The sequence below is a fragment of the Ahaetulla prasina genome, chromosome 6 (assembly GCF_028640845.1).
Source record: "Ahaetulla prasina isolate Xishuangbanna chromosome 6, ASM2864084v1, whole genome shotgun sequence".
Classification (NCBI taxonomy): Eukaryota; Metazoa; Chordata; class Lepidosauria; order Squamata; family Colubridae; genus Ahaetulla; species Ahaetulla prasina.
The window spans coordinates 14,708,896-14,730,858 of record NC_080544.1 but is presented as its reverse complement, the minus strand read 5'-3'; the positions used below and the strand labels follow the sequence as shown (position 1 = coordinate 14,730,858).

At 42.5% G+C, this 21,963-nt stretch overlaps 1 protein-coding gene across 2 annotated transcripts in view; it reads left to right on the top strand.

The window, feature by feature from the left end:
• The window catches only part of RASGEF1A (RasGEF domain family member 1A), a 153,941-nt gene that overhangs the window by 26,238 nt on the left and 105,740 nt on the right, over positions 1-21,963 (top strand). The window contains exon 1 of one of the 2 annotated variants that reach the window (XM_058189074.1): positions 14,212-14,382. The exons of the other annotated variant lie outside the window; for it this stretch is intronic. Coding sequence (XP_058045057.1) covers positions 14,356-14,382 — 27 coding nt within the window. The 5' untranslated portion in view covers positions 14,212-14,355. Of the gene's footprint in view, positions 1-14,211; positions 14,383-21,963 lie in introns of those variants that run through there. 2 annotated transcript variants of the gene reach the window in all.

The window sequence follows — 21,963 nt, the reverse complement described above, 5'->3', positions numbered from 1 at the left end:
CCATCAATCCATTCATCCACCTACCTATCTATCATCCATCCATCTATCTATCTATCCATCCATCCATCCATCCATCCATCCATCCATCCATCCATCTACCTACCTACCTACCTATCATCTGTCTACCCATCCATCCATCCATCCATCCATCCAACCATCCACCTCCCTACCTCCCTACTGTATCTATCATCTATCTACCTACCTATCTACCTATTTACCTACCTACCTACCTACCTATCATCCATCTATCCATCTATCTGTCCGTCCATCCATCCATCTATCTATCATCCATCTATCCATCAATCCATTCATCCACCTACCTATCTATCATCCATCTATCCATCCATCCATCCATCCATCTACCTCCCTACCTCCCTACTGTATCTATCATCTATCTACCTATCTATCTACCTATACCTACCTACCTACCTAACATCTATCCATCCATCCATCCATCCATCCATCCATTCATCCACCTACCTATCATCCCTCTATCCATCCATCCATTCATCTATCTACCTACCTATCATCTGTCTACCCATCCATCCATTCATCCATCCATCCATCCATCCAACCATCCACCTCCCTACCTCCCTACTGTATCTATCATCTATCTACCTATCTATCTACCTATTTACCTACCTACTTACCTACCTATCATCTATCCATCAATCCATTCATCCACCTACCTATCTATCATCCATCCATCTATCTATCTATCCATCCATCCATCCATCCATCCATCCATCCATCCATCCATCTACCTACCTACCTACCTATCATCTGTCTACCCATCCATCCATCCATCCATCCATCCATCCATCCAACCATCCACCTCCCTACCTCCCTACTGTATCTATCATCTATCTACCTACCTATCTACCTATTTACCTACCTACCTACCTACCTATCATCCATCTATCCATCTATCTGTCCGTCCATCCATCCATCTATCTATCATCTATCTATCTATCTATCTATCTATCTATCTATCTATCTATCTATCTATCTGATGGAAAAGGCAGAGATTAACTGGAGGGCTGGATGCAGGGACAGTCGCTCTTGCAAAGCTGTCACTTTATCATATCCTAGAAGCCTTTGTAGGAACGTCCATTTTGGGGGGCATCAGCCAGAGAAGAGCAGCAAAGATGACTAGGGGACTTGGGGGTGAAAACATACAAAGGACTGTTGCAGTGATCGGGGATGTCTAAGCTTCATGAAGAGAAGGACTAGGGGAGACATGATAGCATCTTCCAATATTTGGGGGTCTGCCCCAAAGAAGAAGGGGTCCAGCTATTCTCCAAAACAACTGAAGGCAGGAGAAGAAACAACAGATGGAACTTAATCAAGGAGAGAAGCAACCTAGAACTGACAGTGGAATGGCTTGCCTTTAGACTTTGTGGTTGCTCCAATACTGGAGGTTTTTAAGAAGAAATTGGACAAGCATTTGTCAGAAATGCTATAGGATCTACTGCTTGAGCAGGGGATAGGACTAGAAGACCCCCTCACATGTCCCTTATTCTATCTATATCATCTGTCTGTCTGTTTGTCTGTCTGTCTGTCTGTCTCTGTCTATCTATCTATCTATCTATCTATCTATCTATCTATCTATCTATCTATCTATCTATCTATCTATCTATCTATCTATCTATCTATCTATCTATCTATCTATCTATCTATCTATCTATCTACAGTATATAGTCCATGGACACCCAAGAGAAGACATGAGATGACCCATGAATCATGGATGTCATGATGCAAATGATCTAGCTTACATACATCAAAAGTTATGATGCTACTATGAAGACGTGTTCTTAGCGTGAGGCTGTCACAAAACACGAGCCATCATTTCAGTGTCACTGCACTTTGTTACAGGTGCTGCTTTCTCTTTTATGTAATGGGGAGGTGAGAATGACCTTAGGGGATGAGGGAAGAGTCACAGCCAAAGGAAGGATCAGTTAAGAGGCAGCTTAGCTGTAGAAGGAATTGGGGGCATGGTGCAGGGGTGGGTTTTACTTACCTTTACTACCGGTTCTCATTGTGCCCCCATGCAATTTGTGTCAGTTGCCAAGTGCCTGAAATTTGATCGCATTTAATGACCATGGGGACACTGCAACAGTCATAAGCATGAAAACGGTCATAAGTCACTTTTTTTCAGTGCCATTGTAACTTCAAATGGTCACTAAACAAACAGCTGTTTACCTGCATATGTTTGTGTCTGTGTGAGCAAGTGCATGAATATATGTACCTTGTTTCCCCGAAAATAAGACCCTGTCTTATATTTGTTTGAACCCTGAAATAAGCACTTAGCCTTATTACCATGCACTCAAAAGCCTGATTGGGCTTATTATCAAGGGATGTCTTATTTTGGGGGAAACAGGATAGATAGATAGATAGATAGATAGATAGATAGATAGATAGATAGATAGATAGATAGATAGATAGATAGATGATACCGTGTTTTCCCAAAAATAAGACCCTGTCTTATATTTGTTTGAACCCTGAAATAAGCGCTTGGCCTTATTGCCATACGCTCAAAAGCCCGATTGGGCTTATTATCAGGGGATGTCTTATTTTGGGGAAAAGAGGATAGCTAGCTAGCTAGCTAGCTAGCTAGATAGATGATAGATAGATAGATAGATAGATAGATAGATAGATAGATAGATAGATAGATAGATAGATAGATAGATAGATGATACCGTGTTTTCCCAAAAATAAGACCCTGTATATATATATTTTGAACCCTGAAATAAGCGCTTGGCCTTATTGCCATGTGCTCAAAAGCCCGATTGGGCTTATTATCAGGGATGTCTTATTTGGGGGGAAACAGGGTATGTATATATTCAAAATTATATATATTTGTTAGTTGGTTTATTTCTTTATTGAATAAAGTCGCCCATGGCAACTCAAGGCAGCTTACAGAATATAAAACCACATTTAAAATAATAAAAACTAACAAAAAGAATCAAATAAATTAATAGAGTACAATATAACAAAATCACCCCCCACCTCCCACACCCCGCCTTGCTCCGGCGACGGCAGATCACACGGGCTCCATCCTGCTCTGGGTTCCCCAGGCTATTGGCATTATTTATCGTGTGTGTGTGTGTGTGTGTGTGTGTGTGTGTGTGTGTGTGTGTAAGCTTAAAAAGACAGATATTTAAATGTATCTCCCCAAAATGCACCTTTGAAGGTGAATTTCCAGCCCCCAATTTAATTCCTGTTTTGTTTTGTTGCTAAAAATGTCAACATCCGAGAAACAGCAAAACTTTCTGTCTATCCAAGGATTAGCTTGAGCATCCTTTCCAGGCAGACATCACATCCTGTAAAAGCCAGGGGTTACAAAACAAGTCTAAAAATCATCCTGTGGATGTAATAAAAGGAGGTAAATGGCATATGCCAGAGTTATTTTCCTTTGTAATTAAGAAAGCAGTCTAGGTTGGAAGAATGTAAATTGAGGCTGTTGTAATTACTTGTTACTCTTTGATAGGAAATCAGGCAGGCAATTCAGCCAAGTACCTTTAAGTAAATTGCATGCAGTACACTGTAATTCAACCTCCAATTTATATTTGACTTCCAGCAATTATCTTAGTTCATCTTCTCCTACTTGACTTAAAGAGAAAATCATTATGGAGCAGAAATAAGAACACTGACAAAATGTGCATACTATTTGTTTTTTTGTTAGTTAGCCACCATTAGTTGCATGGGGTCTATATCAGAGGTGGGTTTCAGCAGGTTCTGACCAGTTCTGGAGAACCAGTAGCGGAAATTTTGGGTCGTTCAGAGAACCGGTAGAAAAAATTCCGACTGGCCCCGCCCCCATCTATTCTCTGCCTCCTGAGTCCCAGCTGATTGGGAGGAAATGGGGATTTTGCAGTATCCTTCCCCTGGATTGGGCAGGGAATGGAGATTTTAAAGTATCATTCCCCTGGAGTGGGCTGGGAATGGAGATTTTACAGTATCCTTCCCCTGCCACGCCCACCAAGCCACCCCCACAGAACTGGTAGTAAAAAATGTTGAAACCCACCACTGGTCTATGTCTATATAACCTACATTCTATATATAGGATTGGGTTGGGTACGTATTTGTGTGCAGCTAGGTACACATTTGTGGATGGATGAAATCTACTTAATGTAAATCTGTACCACTCTTTCCCTGGCTATGGAGATTCTCAATCCTACGGGGCCAAAAGTGCCTTTCAAAAGGCAACTGGACTTTCTTGGATTTTTCCTTGAAATAACAGAACAACAGAGTTGGAAGGGACCTTGGAGGTCTTCTAGTCCAACCCGCTCCTCAAGCAGGAGATCCTATCCCATTTCAGACAAGTAGCTGTCCCATCTCTTCTTAAACATCTCCAGTGTTGGAGCATCCACAACTTCTGGAGGCAAATCTGTCCACGAGTTAATTGTTTTCACTGTTTCTCTTTAGTTCTAGGTTGCTTCTCTCCTTGATTAGTTTCCATCCATTGCTTCATGTTCTGCCTTCAGGTGCTCTGGAAAATAGTTTGAGCCCCTCTTCTATGTGGCAGCCCCTTAGACACTGTTGTCATGTCATCCCTGCTCCTTCTTTTCATTAAACTAGACATAACCCAGTTCCTGCAGCCGTTCTTCATATGTTTTAACCTCTAGTCCCCTAATCATCTTTGTTGCTCTTTCTAGAGTCTCAGCATCTTTTTTATATCATGACAGCCAAAACTGGATGCAATCATTTCACTTCTCATCCAAGAAGCTTCTTTAGTTCAGTTCTTCTTCAGTTCTGAACTGAAGAAGCTTCTTGGATGAGAAGCAAAACGTTTCCAAGGAGAAACCGAGGAAATCCCATTTGCCATTTGAAAAGCACTTTGGGATAATTTCTATGCCTGCTTATTTCTAAAATGTTCCCCTGTTCACTCAATGGAACTAACTTACTTGTCAGAAAGTGCACATAGAACTGTGCAAATTGCATATTACAAATAAATGGACTTGGTGTTGAAAAAAAACAACAAGCACAAAATCTTTTGCAACGCAGAGAACAATCTCGAATTAAATTCAGACTTGGTGCTAGGCGCTAATTTACCAGTTCCTAGCTTTGCATCCTCTTCATAACCAAGAAACCTGTTTACCAACTCCAAAGTCCACAAAGCTGAAACAAAGCGCTACTGACATCTCCTTTGCTGCAATTGTTGTTGTTAGTTGCGAAGTCGTGTCCGACCCATCGCGACCCCATGGACAACATTCCTCCAGGCCTTCCTGTCCTCTACCATCCTCTGGAGTCCATTTAAACTCATGCCTACTGCTTCAGTGACTCCATCGAGCCACCTTGTTCTCTGCCGTCCTTTTCTTCTTTTGCCCTCAATCTTTCCCAGCATTAGCTCTTCTCCACTGAGTGCTTCCTTCTCATTAGGTGGCCAAAGTATTTAAGTTTCATCTTCAGGATCTGACCTTCTAAAGAGCAGTCAGGGTTGATCTCCTCTAGAATTGACTTGTTTGTTCACCTTGCAGTCCAAGGGACTCGCAGGAGTCTTCTCCAGCAGCAGAGTTCAAAGGCCTCAGTTCTTTGGCGCTCAGCCTTTCTTATGGTCCAACCTTCACAGTCATACATTGCAACTGGGAAAACCATAGCTTTGACTATACGCACTTTGGTTGGCAGGGTGATGTCTCTGCTTTTTAGTACGCTGTCTAGATTTGCTTAAATAGTAAATAGGCAACTCAAAAAGAAGCCGGACCCCTGCAATGTGCTGTTTACAACTTGGCGCGTGTAATCACAGCCCATCATGGCTTGTCCTGCAAAACTCAGGTCAGCTTGAAACGGGAACCCAGCCGTAACTGCCAAGTACTTTTAGCCGTTGTTAAAATATCATATGATTGGCATTTAACAGCATAAATACTGTGCTAAATGGCTCGAGTATTAGTCATGGATTGTCAAACTAAACAGAGAGTAGCTTGGAAAAGGAATACTAAGCAACTGAAGGTGCATTAAGTAAAAGAAAGGGGGGGTGGAATTGGCACGCAGCCAAGGTCAAACAAAACTGACTCACCAAACCAGTTCTTCCTGCCTACTAGCAACACCCTGTTCTTGCTATGTTCTTGACTGCCTCCCTGTTTGGATAGTTTGGGTCACGCAGCCCATTAAGAGAGCTATCAAATTCTTCTCGAAGGCTTTGCACAAAAACAAAAACAATTGCTCATCTGGTCACAATGTTTATATTAAAAATAGCTTCCTTTGAATCCAGATGGGTTCCTTTGATGCAACTCAGTAAGTTTTCTCGACCACAGTTAGGAAGCAGACCGTAGGGATACCATATTTGTCCCGATTGTTTTCGTTTTGAATTCCCAGTTTGGGATTTCCTAGTGGTGTGCTCTCCAGTATTAGATTTTTTTTTTTTTTAGATCAGCCAAGGCAAGATAGATTTTACTGCACAGTAGTGGGTTTCTACCGGTTCACCCCGGTTCGGCTGAGCCGGTAGCAGCGGTGGCAAGAGGCTCCGCCCACCCACCTGGATGTTATCACAGATGCTCTGCGCATGCAGAGAAGGTTCTGTGCATGCGCAGAAGCGCCACATGCAAGCGCTCACAGTTCCGAACCAGTAGCGAAGATAAGTGGAAACCCACTACTGATCCCAATGACTTAGGAGGAAATCAAAGTATCAGGTCAAGATCATAGAGAACTGGATCATAGTGCAAGTTGAACTCGGCTTAGATATCTGTTGACGCTACAGCTACAGGTGTGCTTCAAATGTATTAATTGACATAGCCAGCCCATAGTTTAATCCTTGGGTCATGTTACATTCTTTTTCTACCTCATTTATTTCAGTATATCACAACCTGTCCTTCTTTAAGTAAGCCTGGAAGACCTGGCACTTCCCCAAGTCCTGAGATGAGGAAACTTATTTTTTTTTGGAGGGGGGAGGTTATTAAATTAATCAATTCATGCAAATCATTATTTTTTTAAAAAAATGGTTGTTTTTATCGTAAGCCATCCAGAATTGAGAGACTTGGGCAGCTCTATCAATTTAATTTAATTTAATAAATCAATAAGTAATTTGTCTGAAATAATAAGGTCCCAATCCACTACTAGAATAGAATAGAATTCTTTATTGGCCAAGTGTGATTGGACACACAAGGAATTTGTTTTGGTGCATATGCATAAAAGAAAAAGAAAAAAGAAAAAAAATACATCAAAGGTACAACATTTACAACACAAATGATGGTCATAGATTGCAATTTAACCCTTAATGATAGCAACAAAAAGTTACAGTCATACAGTCATAAGTGGAAAGAATAGAATAGAATAGAATAGAATTTTATTGGCCAAGTGTGATTGGACACACAAGGAATTTGTCTTGGTGCATATGCATAAAAGAAAAAGAAAAAGAAAAAATACATCAAAGGTACAACATTTACAACACAATTGATGATCAATATATCAATATAAATCATAAGGATTGCCAGCAAAAAGTTACAGTCATACAGTCATAAGTGGAAAGAGATTAGTGATGAAAATGACGAGAAGATTAATAGTAGTGTAGATTTAGTAAATAGTTTGACAGTGTTGAGGGAATTATCTGTTAAACAGAGTGATGGCCTTCGGGAAAAAACTGTTCTTGTATATAGCTGTTCTGACGTGCAATGGTGTGCAATACCACTATTACTACTACTACTACTACTACTTCCTCCTCCCCCTCCTCCTCCTCCCCTCCTCCTCTTCCTTTCCCTTTCACCTCCTTTTTCTGCTTCTCCTCCTCCTTGCCCTCACCCACCCTCCCTCGTCCTCCCTCTCCCTCAGCCATGTAAATCTTTTTCATTCTATTACAGATCTATTTAAGCTGAGCAGTTTGGTTATTAGCTGGATCAGAAATGCTCCAATTTAATCTCTAGCCTTTTCCAGGGACAACCAAGAAAAACATCTAGGGAGCTATGTTACCAAATCAGTATTACCAGTACTAATAATGGGCTCAAATAAGCTTCACGAGTTTCCAAGCAAGGGGTCTATTGCACCTTGAATAAACAGCTTCACAGTAAGGCAGGTGGGTAGAAAAACTACCATTGGGAGAGCCCAAGTGTAGAAAGTACAAATTTTGGCCCATCGATTTCAAGCAGCAAGCCAAGGACATACTGTAAATAATAGCATTTTCATGATAAAAATGCCCTTTGTTCTCCTTCATCATCTCGCTTGAAAATCCTGCTTCTTATCAATCCACAAAGTTAAGTAAAGCCCCTTTTAAAAGTAAAGGTTAAGGTTCCACTCGCACATATGTGCTAGTCGTTCCCAACTCTAGGGGGTGATGCTCATCTCCCTTTCAAAGCCAAAGAGCCAGCGCTGTCCGAAGACGTCTCCGTGGTCATGTGGCCAGCATGATTAAATGCCAAAGGCTCACGGAACACTGTTACCTTCCCACCAAAGGTGATCCCTATTTTCCTACTTGCATTGTTTACATGCTTTCGAACTGCTAGGTTGGCAGAAGCTAGGACAAGTAACGGGAGCTCACTTCATTATGCGGTGCTAGGCCGCCAGGAGAAGGGCCTTCTCTGTTGGAGCACCTACCCTCTGGAACGAACTTCCCCCTGGTTTGCGTCAAATACCTGACCTTCGGACCTTTCACCGTGAATTGAAAACGTACTTGTTCATCCAAGCGGGACTGGCTTAATTCTTAATTCTTAATTTTAATTTTTAATTTTTGAATTTTTGAATTTTAATAATTTTAAATTGGGTATTCTGTTTTATTGGGTCAAATTTGACGGTTTTTAAATTTTTCGGCCATTATAGAATATGTTATTTTAATTTGTTGTTTTAAAATTGTATATTGTATTGTTTAATTTGGCTGTACACCGCCCTGAGTCCTTCGGGAGAAGGGCGGTATAAAAATCTAAATAATAATAAATAAATAAATAATAATAAATAAAACCGCTGAACTGTCAACTTTTCTGATCGACAAGCTTAGCCACTGAGCCACCGCATCCCACTAAATTCCCCTTTTCGGTGGAACCAAAAACCTTGGCCTTTATACAGCCAGAGGAAAGCACAACAGGCAGTTGTGTCCTTTTCCAACCAGGAACGTTCAAGGTGAAAACATTAATCATAAGTGACCCTTTTCCCCCCTCCCCCCAAATTTTCTTTAGAACAAGCAGAAACCGCTTGTGCCTTTACTTTACTCTATGACTTTACTTTCCGAGACATAGTTCTTTATCAGATTAACAGAAAGCACGCCAAGAATTCAAACAGTGGAAGTGTCTAATTACATTCAAACATGCAGGTTTAAAACTTCCCTGACACAGTGAATTTCACCGAGGCACAACAAACAATTGACAATTTTGACTTGAGGTTAAATTAAAATGTGACTAAATAGTGATTACCAAATGCCAATGACTCCAAATATCTTTCAGTGGCATTTCACGCCTGGCCAAATTTCAAATCAACAAGTTTTTGATGTAAGTATTTGGAGAAACCTCCAGCATACCTGAGTCACCCACTCAGTCTTTCTTTCCCTCCTGCGCTACATTTCCCTAGGTGTAAACGCATGGAACCTAGTCCTCGTTTCTAAATGAACACACAGAGCTGGATTTCAGCCGCTTGAATATGAGTGGCACGTGACTTAAAAAGGAATAATTTCAGAGCTTCCAGAGCAGTGGTCACCGACTGGTGGTCCGTGAATCACTGGTGGTCCGCGATAAAATTATTTAAATTTTTATATTGCACTAAATCAGGGGTCCTCAAACTACAGCCCTTGGGACAGATATGTGCAATCAACGTTTGTGTTGCTGCAGAGTCTCCCCCTTTGGGGTGTTTTTGTATGGGTCGGAGTGGGACAGAAATTCCGACTTGGGGTCTGCTTCAGCCTCCTGGTGAAGGACTTTGGGCAAAGGCTGGAAGGAAGTGCCACTGGTGGCGAAGAGCCAGTGGACCTTGGTCCAGTGGGACTGCATCATGGCCTGGACTATCTCAGCCCGCTGAGCCTGGCCTTGCACTCCCACAGATCTTTTCTCTGCTTGGAAAGTCTATGCTTGTAGTCCTCAGTAAGGGCTTCTACTGAGCCTTCTTCTCGGTCAGATCCAATCTGAACTGAGCTGTTTTGCCAACTCTTTCTCATAATGGCTGCTTAGCTGCAACAACTGCTTCCTGTTGGGGCCCTAAGGAGGTGAGAGTGGCTGGGAAAGGAGGGGCGAATAGAAGCTGCTGAGGCATCCCTCAATGTGAGTGACATCAATTTGGCCACACCTACCCAGTCACATGACCACCTAGCCACGCCAATCCAGGCAGTCATTAGGCAGATCATATTAGTGGTCTGCGGGATTTAAAATTATGAATTTAGTGGTCCTTGAGGTCCAAAAGGTTGGTGACCCCTGCCTTAGAAGAGAATTACGGTTTTTAAAACTTTCTCCTTGAGTCAAAAGTTCAACACAGTTGAATGGGATCTTACCAGATAATCCTATGGATGTAATTGCAGGAATTCGGTATGTTTAATCTAGTGAAAAGAAGGACTAAGGGAGGCATGACAGTGTTCCAGTATTTGAGGGGCTGCCATAAAGATGAGAGGGCTCAACCTATTTTCTAAAGCACAGAAGGCAAGACAAGAAGCAACGGATAGAAACTAATCAAGGAGAGAAGCAACCTATATAACTAAGGATACATTTTAGTTAAAACAATTAATCAGTGGAACAACTTGCCTCTAGAAGTTGTGGATGTTCCAACACTGGAGATTTTGAAGAAGAGATTGGACAGCCATCCTTCTGAAATCATCGAGGGCAGGGGTCTGCAAACTTGGCTCTTTTAAATTTTTCGGCCATTATAGAATATGTTATTTTAATTTGTTGTTTTAAAATTGTATATTGTATTGTTTAATTTGGCTGTACACCTCCCTGAGTCCTTCGGGAGAAGGGCGGTATAAAAATCTAAATAATAATAAATAAATAAATAATAATAAATAAAACCGCTGAACTGTCAACTTTTCTGATCCACAAGCTTAGCCACTGAGCCACCGCATCCCACTAAATTCCCCTTTTCGATGGAACCAAAAACCTTGGCCTTTATACAGCCAGAGGAAAGCACAACAGGCAGTTGTGTCCTTTTCCAACCAGGAACGTTCAAGGTGAAAACATTAATCATAAGTGTCCCTTTTCCCCCTCCCCAAATTTTCTTTAGAACAAGCAGAAACTGCTTGTGCCTTTACTTTACTCTATGACTTTACTTTCCGAGACATAGTTCTTTATCAGATTAACAGAAAGCACGCCAAGAATTCAAACAGTGGAAGTGTCTAATTACATTCAAACATGCAGGTTTAAAACTTCCCTGACACAGTGAATTTCACCGAGGCACAACAAACAATTGACAATTTTGACTTGAGGTTAAATTAAAATGTGACTAAATAGTGATTACCAAATGCCAATGACTCCAAATATCTTTCAGTGGCATTTCATGCCTGCCCAAATTTCAAATCAACAAGTTTTTGATGTAAGTATTTGGAGAAACCTCCGGCATACCTGAGTCACCCACTCAGTCTTTCTTTCCCTCCTGCGCTACATTTCCCTAGGTGTAAATGCATGCAACCTAGTCCTCATTTCTAAATGAACACACAGAGCTGGATTTCAGCCGCTTGAATATGAGTGGCACGCGACTTAAAAAGGAATAATTTCAGAGCTTCCAGAGCAGTGGTCACCGACTGGTGGTCCATGAATCACTGGTGGTCCGCGATAACGATAAAATTATTTAAATTTTTATATTGCACTGAATCAGGGGTCCTCAAACTACAGCCCTTGGGACAGATATGTGCAATCAACATTTGTGTTGCTGCAGAGAGTGCCCCACTTTGAGGTCTTTTTGTGTGGGTCGGAGGGGGACAGAAATTCTGACCTGGGGTCTGTTTCGGCCTCCTGGTGAAGGGCTTTGGGCAAAGGCTGGAAGGAAGTGCCACTGGTGGCGAAGAGCCGGTGGGCCTTGGTCCAGTGGGACTGCATCATGGCCTGGACCATCTCAGCCCGCTGAGCGTCCAGGTACCGGTCCCTGGCCTTGCACTCCCACAGGTCTTTTCTCTGCTTGGAAAGTCTATGCTTGTAGTCCTCAGTGAGGGCTTCTACTGAGCCTACTTCTCGGTCAGATCCAATCTGAACTGAGCTGTTTTGCCAACTCTTTCTCATGGTGGTTGCTTAGCTGCAACAACTGCTTCCTGTTGGGGCCCTAAGGAGGTGAGAGTGGCTGAGAAAGGAGGGGCGAATAGAAGCTGCTGAGGCACCCCTCAATGTGAGTGACATCGATTTGGCCACACCTACCCAGTCACATGACCACCTAGCCACGCCCACCCAGGCAGTCATTAGGCAGATCATATTAGTGGTCTGCGGGATTTAAAATTATGAATTTAGTGGTCCTTGAGGTCCGAAAGGTTGGTGACCCCTGCCTTAGAAGAGAATTACGGTTTTTAAAACTTTCTCCTTGAGTCAAAAGTTCAACACAGTTGAATGGGATCTTACCAGATAATCCTATGGATGTAATTGCAGGAATTCGGTATGTTTAATCTAGTGAAAAGAAGGACTAAGGGAGGCATGACAGTGTTCCAGTATTTGAGGGGCTGCCATAAAGATGAGAGGGCTCAACCTATTTTCTAAAGCACAGAAGGCAAGACAAGAAGCAACGGATAGAAAGTAATCAAGGAGAGAAGCAACCTATATAACTAAGGATACATTTTAGTTAAAACAATTAATCAGTGGAACAACTTGCCTCTAGAAGTTGTGGATGTTCCAACACTGGAGATTTTGAAGAAGAGATTGGACAGCCATCCTTCTGAAATCATCTAGGGCAGGGATCTGCAAACTTGGCTCTTTTAAGACTTGTGGACTTCAACTCCCAGAGTTCCTCAGCCAGCTTTGCTGGCTGAGGAACTCTGGGAGTTTCCTGCTTGAGCAAGGGGTTGGACTAGAAGACCTCCAAGGTCCCTTCCAACTCTGTCACAAATAGCCCTCCAGTTAACTTCATTTAGTGGCTGTTCAAAGTTACAGTGGCACTGCTTAAAGAGAAAGAAAGAAGAGATAGATTATTATATGGTTTGGAACAAACGGTATGAATGGCTTGGGACTAGAAATAAAGAATAAAATATAAAGAGGAGAAACTAGAAATGCCAAATACGTATATAATAAATATATAGAAATGTATAAAAGTACCGCTATTAATCTTAGAAAACACAATGGAAATAAAGAAAACGTGACAATGCAGAAAATAAAACAGTAAATGAGATATCGGAGGAAAGGTACAAAAAGGAAAGACGACCACTAATCGTTTAAAAAATAAGATATATTTATATGTTGTATGTTATGTATTTGTCATATTATGTGTCACAATAAAATAAGAAGAAAAAAAACCCAAAGAAAAAAGCCAGGTCAGCTTTTGCGATCTTCTGACAGGCCAAGTCAAGAGGGCAGGCTAAACAATTGCAACAATTCACTTCACAACAATGAAAGACAATACGCAAGAAAGATACTTAAAGGAATGGAAAAAATGGATTGACTATATTCAAAGTAGATATCAGACTAAGAGTTATCAGATTGTTTTTGAATGATTATGATGTATTATTTTTGTTTGTTTTTGGGGGAAGTTAGGAATTGATGATTGTAGGGGTATAATTATGTTGGGACGAAAATTTTTTTAGCATATGTGTTTTATTTTTAACTATACCTTGTGCTCGTTCCGGGAAGTCGGGGGGGGGGTTGTGAAGGGAGGGGGGAGGGGAGGTGGGGGGAAAGGGGGGGAAAAATTTCTGTAAAACTTTTTGAATTAAAAGAGGGCAGGCTAAACAATTGCAACAATTCACTTCACAACGGCGGTCGTAAAATGGGACCAAACTCACTTAACAAATGTTTCACTGAGCAACCGATCCATTTTGGGGCCCGTTGGGGTCATAAAGTCAAGGAATAGCTGTATTTTCTGTCATTTAACTTCCAGGCAACTGGCTTCTTCTTCTTTTTTTTTTTTTTTCCTTGCCACCCCGTCCTGGGCTTTCTGAGCTAGCAAAAACTCAAGGAAAGACACCAAGCAGGTTTGCAGGGAGTCCCGACTCATCTGTTTCCAAAACTGAAAAGGGGCCCTTTTAGTTTTTTTGTTTTTCCAATTTCCAAGGCTGGCACAAAAGACAGATGGGGTCAACCAGCTCTCCTTTTGAATCCGACGTGCCTCCGGCTCAGCCAACAGTGGGTTGAGGCAGCTGCTGACGTCAGAGCCAGTCTGGAAATGGGATGCTTTCAAGCTTTGTTATTTTAGATCTGAGCTGGCGGGAAGAGTTGCTGGACCGAGAGAGCTGCTCTCTGTGTCTCTTTCTTTTTCATTCCCTACTCCTCTCAGGCTGAAACTACAATGCTGGGCTAACAGGGGTTATATACCTGCCAGGAAACCTATATGTACATACTCCAGAAAGCCATGAGGGTAAGAAAGATTTTGTGGTGTTGTTGTTTTTTTCTCCTTCCTATCGTTTTTTCTTCCTTCTTTTTTCACTCCCTTTCCAAAGGCGAGCCGGTAATATTTGAAACTCTCTTAAAAGAAAAGTTGAATGGGGGGAAAAAAAATGTTTTTGATTGATCTCCAGTCTACTCTAGGCAAGTTGTTAAAAGTCAGGCGTGGGAATATCCTTAGCTGTTCTGAAGAACGTAGGAACTCAAATGTTCAACAGAGGTTGAAGTTTTTTCTTTGCTTTTGCCGTCCAAGCGAGTTGTCGCGTTCCTGCTTCAGGCTGCCCTTTCTGGTTTGGCTTAAGCAGCTTGGCTGCCGTTGGGTAAATAAACATAATAACAGGAGCTTTTTCAGTCCTTCGGAGACAGTGCAAATAACACGCTTTTGGAACGGTTCGATTTAGAAACAGGAGAGCTGCAGCCGCTGCATTCTTGGGTCTCTCTTGACAGCAAAGACAGACAGAACAACAAGTGCAAGGGACTTTTAGCCTGCGTACGGGAAGGTGTGCAAACATATATATTTTTTTTTTGACTCAAAAGATTCTTAGCGTGCCAAAAGGTTCTTTCGCGCCAACGCTCGCTAACTTGTAACTTGGAGGCTGTGTTTTGGGTGCATTTTTGCTCTGTTTCCTGAAAACTAGCTCGCCTACCGCTGCAGACGGATGTTGTTCGTTTGGGCACTTTTCCAACATTTCGTTGCTTAGTTTATGGAGCGATCACAAGGCAATATCTGCCCCCCACGCTGTCATGAATCGACCAGTGAAAAGGAGCTAAACAGTCCACCGTTCTCAACTTTTCTCTCTTAAGGTTACCTCTCCCAAAAGTGGAGGAACGATTGGAAAGTCCTGGGTGGGGCAAAGAGGTCTTGGTTCATTAACCCAAGAACATAGAAAATTGAAAGGTGCCGCTCACTTTTCTGGTAACCCATTGAAGCCACCGACTTCATGCCTCGAGTGGCTGAAAAGGGGCGTGCATAAGAGCACCGGCGTGCCTACCGTTCCTGTCCTAATGTTCTCTTTGATTGTATCCAATTTTGTATAGTTATTACATACTTATGCTTATATATATGCTTATTCATTGTATAGTTATTTCATGCTTATGCTTATATATACTGATGTGACAAAATAAATAAATAAAACATAAAAATAAATAAAAGGAATTTAAAAGCTGCCAGCGAATTGAGAATGAATGTTTCAAAGCTGGCAGGAATAGTTAACACTCCAGAAGATAGGCTTAAGATACGAAAGGATCTTGACGGACTTGAATACTGGGCGCTATCTAACTAAATGAAATTCAATGGTGAAAAAAGCAAGGCTCTACATTTAGGCAAGGAAAACCAAATGCACAGGTAGCGTAAACGTGGTACCTTGCTCAATAGTAGTAACTATGAGAGGGATCTTGGAGTCCTAGTGGATAATCATTTAAATATAAGCCAGCAGTGTGCTGCAGCTGCCCAAAAAGCCAACACAGTTCTAGGCTGCATAAACAGAGGGATAGAATCAAGATCACGTGAAATGTTAATACCATTTTATAATGCCTTGGTAAGGCCACACTTGGAATATGGCATCCAGTTTTGGTCGCCACGATGTAAAAAAGATGTTGAGACTCTAGAAAGAGTACAGAGAAGAGCAACAAAGATGATTAGGGGCCTGGAGGCTAAAACATACAAAGAACGGTTGCAGGAATTGGGTATGTCTAGTTTAATGAAAAGAAGGACTAGGGGAGACATGATAGCAGTGTTCCAATATCTCAGGGGCTGCCACAAAGAAGAGGGAGTCAAGTTATTCTCCAAAGCAACTGAGGGTAGGACAAGAAGCAATGGGTGGAAACTAATCAAGGAGAGAAGCAATTTAGAACTAAGGAGAAATTTCCTGACAGTTAGAACAATTAATCAGTTGAACCACTTGCCTCCAGAAGTTGTGAATGCTCCAGCACTGGAAGTTTTGGATAACCATTTGTCTGAAGTGGTTTAGGGTTTCCTGCCTAAGCAGGGGGTTGGACTAGAAGACCTCCAAGGTCCCTTCCAACTCTGTTATTCTATTGTATTGCCGTGTTCAAATAAACAGAAAAACAGAGTGGGAACGGGCCTTGAAGGTCTTCTAGTCCAACCCTCTGCTCAAGCAGAAAACCCTATGCCATTCTGGACAAATGGCTGTCCAGTCTCTTCTTAAAAACCTCCAGCGATGGAGCACCCACAACTTTTGAAGGCAAGCCATTCCGCTGGTTGATTGTTCTTCCCTGTCGGGAAATTTCTCCTTATTTCTAGGTTGCTTCTCTCCTGGCTTAGTTTCCATCCGTTGCTTCTTGTTCTGCCTTCTGGTGCTTTGGAGAATAGGTTGACACCCACTCTTCTTCGTGTGGCAGCCCCTTACCTGTTAGAAGACTGCATGGCCAGACCCATCTCATCAAGAATTGTCCCTGTGGTTTGCCTTACACTGAAAATGGAGAGGGTTGCTAAGCAGTTTAGATTCCTGCCTATGAGATACATGCATATGCTCAGAACAAACCACGGGTGACTGTTTCGTAGTCACAGGGACACGCGTTGGCACATTTGCTGGTAAATGACACTTAGGAGTTGGCACAGGTGCTGAGCAGCGTGTGCCAGTTTCATCCCAGGAGATGTTGTCAAAGAAAGCCTTGGACAGTTGCCAGAGTTTAAACAACGGATGGCAGTTAACAACACTTCTCTCTCTTTTTTTTTTCTTGTGAGATCCTAAGTGGAAGGGAGACCACGAAAATAGAACCTGGGTTGGAAGTGAACTAATCTTGCTTATTCGAAGTTGCTGAGCAGAATCCATCATGTATTTACATGTTTATGTCCCTCATTGTTGTGACGCAGGCCCAAGTAGGTAGTAATAAACTTAGTCCGTGGAAAAACAAACTTTATTCAAACAGCTGGGAAACATAGTTCAACTCAAAGTAAAATAAATGCCTCCCAACACGAATTCCTCAGTTATCTCACAAACCTTAGTCCAATTAGGCAAACTGCCAAAGGCCCTTCCTGGAAAACATCCAGAAGCCACAAAAACAAAACCATATACGAAGCAGAGGACGAAGCAGAAGATGCAGCTACAACGTTGTTTTCCGGCAAAGCTGAAACACCGGTGCTGGTCTGTTTTAAGCCTCATGGGAGGGGCCAATCATCTCTTGGCCCTACTCCCGAGTTGTCCTCTCTGCTTGAGCTGCTCTTGCCTTCTGGCAGCTCTTCTCATGCGTGTATTAGGAACAGGCTCCTCCTGTTCCTCTGCCTCACTACTATCAGTCTCTGGAGGCTCTGGAGTCCACACCTTACTTCCCGATGGCCCTGGCCTCACCTCAGCCTCATCGCTGTCCGACTCCGTTGCCTGCTCTGTAGGCTGCTGACGGACCACAACTCTCATCTCACTGATAACAGCAACTCTGGACAGCTTACAACCTATTAATTTTTTTTTTAAAAAAAACACTGTTTCATAAAAAAAAAATTTAAAAAAAAAGTTAAAAAAAGATCTTACAAAGCAATTAAAATTCAATGTTAACTCAAATGTTAAACATCGGAAGGATCGGTTCTTTCTCCTTCACACATAATATAGAATAGAATAAGAGTTGGAAGGGACCTTGGAGGTCTTTTAGTCCAACCCCCTGCTTAGGCAGGAAACCCTACTCCATTTCAGACAAATGGTTATCTAAAGTCTTCTTAAAAACTTCCAGTGTTGGAGCATTCACAATTTCTGGAGGCAGGTTATTCCACTGACTAATTGTTCTAACTGTCAGGACAATTGATTAATATGGAGAGCTTTAAGAATGATCCTGGGATATTCACAAGATATTTTGTAAAGTTGTCGTTTCAGAAATATTTGGTTTCTGTTACATTTGTAGAAAGCAACAAGGATTAAGATAAAATGCATCAATATCAGGATGAGAATTATGCAAGTATTCTTCTTAATAGTCTAGAGAGGTTTGTATATCTCCATTGTGTGTTTACAGAGTCACAGGTTGGGAGTTTGCCCTTCTCTGGCCCTAAATTTGTTATTTCTATGTTGGCTAAACATATATTAAATATATATATACAGCTCCCCAAAAATATGGCATGGCTGCATCCATGAAGTTATTCAAGTTCCTGGACGGTTTAAGGCATATCTTAAGAGCCGCGGTGGCGCAGTGGTTAGAATGCAGTACTGTTGACTGCCGGCTGCCTGCAGTTCGGCAGTTCGAATCTCACCAGGCTCAAGGTTGATTCAGCCTTCCATCCTTCTGAGGTCATAAAATGAGGATCCAGATTGTTGGAGATAAGAGGATGACTCTGTAAACCGCTTAGAGAGGGCTGTAAAGCAGCGTGAAGTGGTATATAAGTCTAAGGGCCATTGCTATTGCTCTTGACTCAGCCTTCCATTCTCCTGAGGCCATAAAATGAGGACCCAGATTGTTTGGGGCAAGAGGCTAAATCTGTAAACTGTTTAGAGAAGGCGGTAAAGCAGTGGTGGGTTTCAATTTTTGTTACTACCGGTTCTATGGGTGTGGCTTGATGGGCGTGGCTTGGTGGGCATGGCAGGGGAAAGATACTGTAAAATCTCCATTCCCACCCCACTCCAGGGGAAGGATATTGTAAAATCTCCATTCCCACCCCACTTCAGGGGAAGGTTACTGCAAAATCCCCATTTCCTCCTGATCAGCTGGGACTCGAGAGGCAGAGAATAGATGGGGGCAGGGCCAGCCAGAATTTTTACTACTGGTTCTCTGAACTACTCAAAATTTCCGCTACCGGTTCTCCAGAACTGGTCAGAACCTGCTGAAACCCACCTCTGCTGTAAAGCACTGTGAAATGGTATATAAGTCTAAGTGCTATTGCTATTGCTATTGACTCAATATTCCATCCTTCTGAGGTCATAAAATGAGGACCCGGATTGTTGGGGGCAAGAGGCTGACTCTGTAAACCGCTCAGAGAGGGCTGTAAAGCACTGTGAAGTGGTATATAAGTCTAAGGGCCATTGCTATTGACTCAGACTTCCATCCTTTCAAGGTTAGTAAAACAATGGTTGGAGGCAATAGGCTGACTCTGTTTAGAGAGGGGTGTGTGAAGCACTGTGAAGTGATATATAAGTCTAAGGGCTAAGCCTAAGTGCTTATTGCTCTCTGGATAAGTCCCTGCTGGAGCAGAACCAAGCTCCATTTTGCCTTCTGTTTTCAACGATAGCCAGCCAGGTAATTTTGCTTCTGGGAAACTTAAGAACTGTGGAAGGAAAAACTCTTCCTGTGTGGTCTTTCTGACATCAGCCTCTTCTCTAGAAGAGTTGTTGCCCTGAGCTGTCAGAGCTTAGAGCCTCTTAAAGGCTCGTCTTTGTCAAAGATGACTCCACAGGTAGTGAAAACCTTGCAGCTGTCAAACCTGCAAGGGTTTGACACAGGGGTGAAATCAGTGGTGGGATTCAAGTAATTTAACAACTGGTTCTCTGCCCTAATGATTTCTTCCAACAACCAGTTTGCCAGATTGCTTAGAAAGCTAACAACCAGTTCTCCCGAAGTGGTGCGAACTGGCTGAATCCCACCACTGGGTGAAATCTACTTACCTTCCTTACTGATTCAGAAGTTCACGCACCGCGTGCGTGCAACACATGCACATGCAGACTTTCTACACATGCACAAAACCTTTTGCACATGCACAGAAGGTAAAAAACACATTACTTCCTGGTTAAAACCAGGAAGTAATGACACCCGGGCAGGTGGGAGGAGTTTCACTCCGCCATCACTACCAGATCGCCGAACCACTGGCCACAATTGCTACCGGATCACACGATCCGGTCCGAACCGGGAGCATTTCACCCCTGGTTTGACAGGAACGGGAAAACGTCACAACAAGCTCATAGCGACAGGAAAACGTCAACAAGCTCAAAGCAAAATGAAGATTTGTAGGAGAGTCAATATATGGTGGGCGGGAAGGATCAAAATTCTCCGCCCGGTTAAAAACAGCTTCCTTCCAGGGCCCAGGTAGTCAAGAATCAATAAAGGAAAATGGAATGGCGAAATGCATACGAGAGTAGAACGTAGAATCGTAGGGCTGGGAGGGACCTCGGAGGTCTGCTAGTCTGGGCCAACCCCCTGCTCAAGAATTTAGCTTTGAACATTGATGCGGTACACTTATCCTGCAATTCTATCTGTGCCTGCTGAGAAATAATTATGATTGAGATCAGGAAATGCTGTTCTCAACATGGACATATGTCGAGTCCATGGTCAAACAGCTCACCCTGTAGGGGTTTTCCACTCTAGACACTTTCTTCAGATACTTAGTTTGATCAGTATTTCAAATGTTGAACTTGACTTCCTTTTTTCCACTAGCCTAATTGTGTGATTTCAGTTTTACACGCGGCATTCTGCTTTGAATGATATTCAGGTATTGCTACGTTTGGTGAGTGCCATATAGCACGTTTTTGTCGCTTTGGGTGAATGAGAATGAGCCTCTAGTTTTACAAAGCCATATTTCAGAATCAGAATAGAGCTGGAAGGGACCTTGGAGGTCTTCTAGGCAGGAGACCCTAAACTATCCCAGTGAAATGGCTGTCCAGTCTCTTCTTGAAAAAAAATCTCCCGTGATGGAGCTCCCACAACTCCAAGGAAGGAAGCTATTTCACTAATTATTTGTTCTCACTGGCAGAAAATTTCTCCTTAGTTCTAGCTTGGATCTCTCTTTAATGATCTTCCATCCATTACTTCTGGTCCTGCCCTCGGGTCCTTTGGAGAAGAAGTCAGTCACCTCTTCTCTGTGACAGCCCACCCTGTACTGGGAGACTGCTATCATATCGTTGAAGATGGATGACACTTTTGTGAAACTGCGTGGCAAGGTCAGGATTGATCAAAGGGCTCCGTCTTAGAAATAGTGTGAAGGTGGACAATGTAGAAAGTGACATTCTAGACAGAACGCTTTCTGCATTGTCTATCTTCACATGCTCCTAAGTTGAAGGGTCCTTGGTGCTGTCTGAGCTTGGTTTTCTTGAAGACGTTCCATTACCAAACTAGGTAACATCATCAGGTGATAATACTGATGATGTTACCTAGTTGGGTAATGAAATGTCAAGCAAGCTCAGAGAGCATTAAGGACCTCACAGTCCTCCTCCTCCTCCTCCTCCTCCTCCTCCTCCTCCTCCTCCTCCTCATTTCTGCAAACCCCATTTCCTTCTAGCACTGATGATGTTACCTAGTTGGGCCATGAAACTTCTGCAAGAAAAAAACCAAACTCAGAGAGCACCAAGGACCCCTCATTTCCACCCTGAACACAGTTTCGCATGCGTGTCATCCCTACCAGAACAGAGATAGAAAGTTTTCCTCCATTCCAAAATTTATAATATGCATCCAGATCAGAGGTGGTATTCAGCTGGTTCAGACTGGTTCGCCCGAACCAGTAGCGCCACCTGCCCACCTGCCCCAGCTCGATGCCATCCTATTTAGGCACATTTTTGAGGCCATGCACATGTGTGGAAGGTGCGTGTGAGAGCAAAGTGGGAGGCCAGGTGTATTTATTTATTTATTTATTTATTTATTTATTTATTTATTTTTTTATTTTTTTATTTTGTCACAACAGTATACACAA